Source organism: Cynocephalus volans, chromosome 12, assembly GCF_027409185.1.
Source record: "Cynocephalus volans isolate mCynVol1 chromosome 12, mCynVol1.pri, whole genome shotgun sequence".
NCBI classification, from domain to species: Eukaryota; Metazoa; Chordata; class Mammalia; order Dermoptera; family Cynocephalidae; genus Cynocephalus; species Cynocephalus volans.
Window position 1 is genome coordinate 98,671,540 of NC_084471.1, and position 6,000 is coordinate 98,677,539.

Consider the following 6,000-nt stretch of genomic DNA (forward strand, 5'->3'; position numbering starts at 1 on the left):
TTGAGAAAGTTGCCAAAGCATTAGTCATATAATGCAAATTTCAAATTTTTTACCAAACTGAAACTATTGGAACCCAACAGTTTTCTTCATGAGATTTTCAGAATTTTGCTTGTGTAGATTAGATGCATTCTAGGGCACATGCTTTCTTTCATTTTCCTTTTGTCTAGGATTTCTACCTTCCTAATTCTTAACACCCAGAGAGGTGGATAAAGGTCATTGAATTCCGACATGAATTGAAGTAATCAAAGCATCCTTAAGCAGTGTTAAACGGAGGCAGGTCTGAATTTGGTGGTCTTATTTTATGCAAGCTTACTCTTTACTCTTGATATTTTTATTTTTCTCTACAAGAGATCAGTATATCCGAGAGGCCCTAGGGAATCAATCAGTCTTTCACCAGTCTCTCTCTATCTCTCCCCCCACTACCCAATCTGCTTCTTGAAATTTGAAGAGCAATTTTCTGAATCACTTCTTTGATTATGTTATTCGCCACTGTCTATAAAATAAAGTGCAGAGTGCTTAGTCTGCTGCTCAGGGTCTCAGCACTCTTGCATCGGTCTTTTTTATCCAGCTGCTTTTTCAGTTCTGTTTGGACTGTTCTGCATGCCTTTCCCTAAATAAGCCTGTGTTTTCCTGCCTCCCTCCCTCTGATCATGCTGTTCCTCCTGCTTGCAGTGCCTCTTTGTATAATATAAATTAAAATGCACGGGTCCACTATGCCCACCTCTAAGTCTTACCACCCTCATAAAAACCCACTGGCCATTACATACACAAAATTGATCTTGCTAATTTGAACTCATGTTACCAGTATACAGCTTGTCATATTGATTATTTATATACCAATTTATTCTGGATAGATAATGGAGAGTCAAGGTAATGACTCCTGTCTTTGTATCACCTACAGAACCCATGTTAAGTTTTCATTGAATACTTATTGACTACATTGAGAATGAATATCTTAACTTTTTCTATCCATTTTCTTTCTGTCTCCTTGCCTCTTTCTCTCTCATGTTTTTCTTTCTCTTTCCCAATGCCGTTCGTTTCCCCTTTTCTCCCCTCCCTTCCCCTCCTCTTTTTCTCTCTATTCCTTCTCTGCCCTGTCTCCAGGGGAGATGGAAGAACTCGAAGCTCTCTGGCTTACTGGCATCTGCCACAACGAGAAGAATGAGGTCATGAGCAGCCAGCTGGACATCGACAACATGGCGGGAGTCTTCTACATGTTGGGGGCGGCCATGGCTCTTAGCCTTATCACCTTCATCTGTGAACACCTTTTCTATTGGCAGTTCCGGCATTGCTTTATGGGTGTCTGTTCTGGCAAGCCTGGCATGGTCTTCTCCATCAGCAGAGTAAGTGCTTTGATTTAGATGCCCAGAGCTTGTTAAGGACAGCTTAGCCCAGCACTCTGCAGAGCAGAAAGACCCAAGAGGGCACTAACTCCAGCCCTGTGTTGCTAACACAAGAAACCACATCATATACATTTCCCCAGGAGTTTGTGTGATATAATTTCACGTGGCTCCAAAACTGGGGATGCTATATTTCCTTGAAACAGCTTTCTGTGTGGGGTTTGGGCATTTGGTTCTCAGTAAGAACTGGCAGATCTATCAAAATGGAAAATTTGGCTTCTTACCAAATGCCTTTCATCATCATTAGTTAATTCTGTAAAGGCTGTATTAATCATTTAATCCTTTAAAAATCACATTTCTATTTAAATAGGGAAATATAACATATCTGTCTTATTCTAACATGCAAAGGTATATTATAGGTGGTCTCATTGTTCCACTCTGTTTTAACCATGTGTGGGTTATAGGGAGTTAAAGAACTTAGCAGAACCTTCAGAAATAAGTCCTGACTCATAAGAAATTTACATTCCAAAAACTTTCTAAATTGGAACAAGAGTATAACTCTTAAGTCATTCTTTATTTACATCTCTTCTTCATTTCTAGTCCAAAGTGAGGCATTAGGAACACAATTTTGAGTATGAACAGAAAGTCACAGGGAGGTATTTTTTTTTTAAGTGGACTTCTTTTGATTTTGTTAATAAAGTTATGAAACTCATTTGTAAGAGGTGAACTCCCATTTCCTTTTGGAATTGAGGTCCAGGTTCCAGATATGACCCACTTTGGCTCAAATGGAGTTATGTAAGAAAATGGATTTCCTATTAAATTCTTTCATCTTTTAATCATTTTCCTGCACTATTTTACTGCTAGAAAACAATTTCTTCATTTTCTCTTTGGCTGTGAGTTAACTCAGGCTATTCAGTAACATCAGATCAGGATGGAACTGGCAGTAGCTATGGTCCCTGGGCCATGGTGTTCCACTGCATGGTCCTTCCCCAGGGTCTCAGGTAGGGGGATGCCAGAAGCAATAGGAGCTTGTGGCCTGTGGTAGAAATCCCATTCATAGCCCTTTGACATAATCAATGCCTCTATAGAGGAAAAATGCTTGTCATTTTCTCCTGGCCATAATAAAGAAGGGCTAGAAAGAAGGGTGCAGAAAGAAAGTAGACCACCAAACCTCCAAGATTGTCTATCTTACTGAAGTCCTGTGGGACAGTGAGGTTCACCTCTTCTAAACATTTCTTCTTTCCCATTAGGCTTCCATTTTCCTTCTAACTGTCTCTCTTCTTATCCCTACCCATTGGGACAACGTCCCTTTCCTACTGAGTCCTCCTTGTTGCAAAGACACAGTTCATTACAACCTCCTCTTTAAATACCTTCCCTTGACAGAGAAAAAAGTTCCAAGTTTGTCCACCTTTCAAAGCAGAGAGCCAGAGGTGAGAAGAAGGTTGGCTTGGCTTCAGAACTGAACATGGGGTGCCCTCCAGAAACCCAACCCCTTCCCTCTCCTGGACAGTGTTCTTTAGAGCTCTGTACGAGGAGCTATACACAAGGAGCTCCAGTCAATACTAATTTGTTAAGACATTAATGATTTATGATAATATTAAGGGAGTGAGAAAGCATAAGAAGGAAAACAGGAACTAACGAGAGAATTAATGAGAGAATTCAACAAGGGACTTATTTGTTCCTATTTAGCACTTGATATTTATCCCAATTCTTCCCTCCCACGGTGTAGGGCACAGTGGGAGAAAAATCCTTCTTTAACCCCAGGGCTTCCTAATTTTCTCTCTCTGTGAATTTGGTTTATGCTTGGCTCAAGAAGAGAATTGCTCAGCTGTTATTTGGTGACCAAAATTCTAAAAGCTGCTCAAAATTTGTCAGAGCTGGAAAAGAGTAGCCATTGTGAGCTACTGAGCTCCCCAGTGCTTTGCTGGCAGCTGGAGCAGAGCAATCTCAACCTCTGTAGAGCATCGCCATTTATTTCCAGGAGGCTGACAGTATTTTTCGCCCTGGGTTGATTAAGATATAAAAATCTGGGCATAGAAAGGAAAACCAAGGTAAGCTGGTGGTGGAGCTGAGGCAAGACTGCCATGTCCCGTGATTCCAGTCTGTTCGCTCAAGTCACTTGGTATGGCCATGCCCGACTCTGATGGTCACGTTACTGACTTTAGTTAGGATATGAAACTTGCTAAGTTCAGGGGGATATATCGGGCAAGCTTCTAGCCGCATCTTTCTTTGAGTGTATTACACTATCTGCTTCATGCTTCCCTGACATTTTCTTATCCAGTTAGGCAACTAGCAGTGGGAGAGTGCTCCTTAACATCGTGTTTAGCCTCTCTGGAGACTTGATCTGTTCCATTCTCTTCTTGTTTCAGGGTATCTACAGCTGCATCCATGGGGTGGCCATCGAGGAGCGACAATCCGTGATGAACTCCCCCACCGCCACCATGAACAACACACACTCCAACATTCTGCGCCTGCTCCGCACAGCCAAGAATATGGCTAACCTGTCTGGCGTGAACGGCTCCCCACAGAGCGCCCTCGACTTCATCCGACGCGAGTCTTCTGTCTATGACATCTCTGAGCACCGCCGCAGCTTCACACATTCTGACTGTAAATCCTACAACAACCCCCCCTGCGAGGAGAACCTCTTCAGTGACTACATCAGCGAGGTGGAGAGAACGTTTGGTAACCTGCAGCTGAAGGACAGTAACGTGTACCAAGACCACTATCACCATCACCACCGGCCCCACAGCATTGGCAGTGCCAGCTCCATCGATGGGCTCTACGACTGTGACAACCCACCCTTCACCACCCAGCCGAGGTCCATGAGCAAGAAGCCCCTGGACATTGGCCTGCCCTCTTCCAAGCACAGCCAGCTAAGTGACCTGTACGGCAAGTTCTCCTTCAAGAGCGACCGCTACAGTGGACATGATGACTTAATCCGCTCAGATGTCTCTGACATCTCCACCCACACTGTCACCTATGGAAACATCGAGGGCAATGCTGCCAAGAGGCGTAAGCAGCAATACAAGGACAGCCTGAAGAAGCGGCCAGCCTCGGCCAAGTCCCGACGGGAATTTGACGAGATCGAGCTGGCCTACCGTCGCCGGCCACCCCGCTCCCCGGACCACAAGCGCTACTTCAGGGACAAGGAAGGGCTACGGGACTTCTACCTGGATCAGTTCCGAACCAAGGAGAACTCCCCTCACTGGGAGCACGTGGACCTGACAGATATCTATAAGGAGCGCAGCGATGACTTTAAGCGTGACTCAGTCAGTGGAGGAGGATCCTGTACCAACAGGTCTCACCTCAAACACGGGACGGGCGACAAGCACGGCGTGGTCAGTGGGGTGCCAGCACCTTGGGAGAAGAACCTGACCAACGTGGACTGGGAGGACCGGTCCGGGGGCAATTTCTGCCGCAGCTGCCCCTCGAAGCTGCACAACTACCCCACGACAGTGGCGGGCCAGAACTCGGGCAGGCAGGCGTGCATCCGGTGCGAGGCTTGCAAGAAAGCAGGGAACCTGTACGACATCAGTGAGGACAACTCCCTGCAGGAGCTGGACCAGCCGGCTGCCCCTGTGGCCGTGCCGGCAAACGCCTCCTCCACCAAGTATCCCCAGAGCCCGACTAACTCCAAGGCCCAGAAGAAGGGCCGGAACAAACTGCGCCGGCAGCACTCCTACGACACCTTCGTGGACCTGCAGAAGGAGGAAGCCGCCCTGGCCCCGCGCAGCGTGAGCCTGAAAGACAAGGGCCGTTTCCTGGACGGGAGCCCCTACGCCCACATGTTTGAGATGCCGGCCGGTGAGAGCACCTTTGCCAACAACAAGTCCTCAGTGCCCGCTGCCGGACACCACCACCACAACAACCCTGGCAGTGGCTACATGCTCAGCAAGTCGCTCTACCCTGACCGGGTCACGCAAAACCCTTTCATCCCCACTTTCGGGGACGACCAGTGCTTGCTCCATGGCAGCAAATCCTACTTCTTCAGACAGCCCACGGTGGCGGGGGCGTCGAAAGCCAGGCCGGACTTCCGGGCCCTTGTCACCAACAAGCCGGTGGTCTCGGCCCTTCACGGGGCTGTGCCAGGCCGTTTCCAGAAGGACATCTGTATAGGGAACCAGTCCAACCCCTGTGTGCCTAACAACAAAAACCCCAGGGCTTTCAATGGCTCCAGCAATGGGCATGTTTATGAGAAACTTTCTAGCATTGAGTCTGATGTCTGAGTGAGGGGAGAGAGAGGTGAAGGTGGGTACGGGAGGGGCAGGGCTGTGGTCGTGTGGTATGCATGTCTCGGAGGGTGACAGGGGTGAACTTGGTTCCCGTTTGCTCCTTTCTTGTTGTTTTAATTTATTTATGGGATCCTGGAGTTCTGGTTCCTACCGAGGGCAACCCTGGTGACCGGCACCATCTCTCCTCCCTTTGGCAATTCTCTCCTCCTCCCCCGTCTGTCAGCCACTCCCGTTCCCATGAGGCGACACGGGCCCTTTCGGGGCAGGAGGGTGGAGTGGAGGCACCACATGCCAGCTTCCTCCTGGCAGGGAGAAGCTCTCTGCCATCCACTCTGAGGGAAGCAAAGAGAAGCAAACAGAGGCCATGTGAGCACAGGAGTAGATTTTCCCAAACCGATCTTTCTGTTTAGGTGAGGAAGCAAAAGCAT

At 47.7% G+C, this 6,000-nt stretch overlaps 1 protein-coding gene across 1 annotated transcript in view; it reads left to right on the plus strand.

Annotated features, from left to right (window-relative positions):
- Positions 1 to 5,566, plus strand: part of GRIN2B (glutamate ionotropic receptor NMDA type subunit 2B) — a 285,725-nt gene extending 280,159 nt beyond the window's left edge. Inside the window, exons 11-12 of the mRNA XM_063075751.1 lie at positions 1,105 to 1,343; positions 3,710 to 5,566. Coding sequence (XP_062931821.1) covers positions 1,105 to 1,343; positions 3,710 to 5,566 — 2,096 coding nt within the window. The remainder of the gene's footprint in view (positions 1 to 1,104; positions 1,344 to 3,709) is intronic.
- The last annotated feature ends 434 nt before the right edge of the window (positions 5,567 to 6,000 follow it).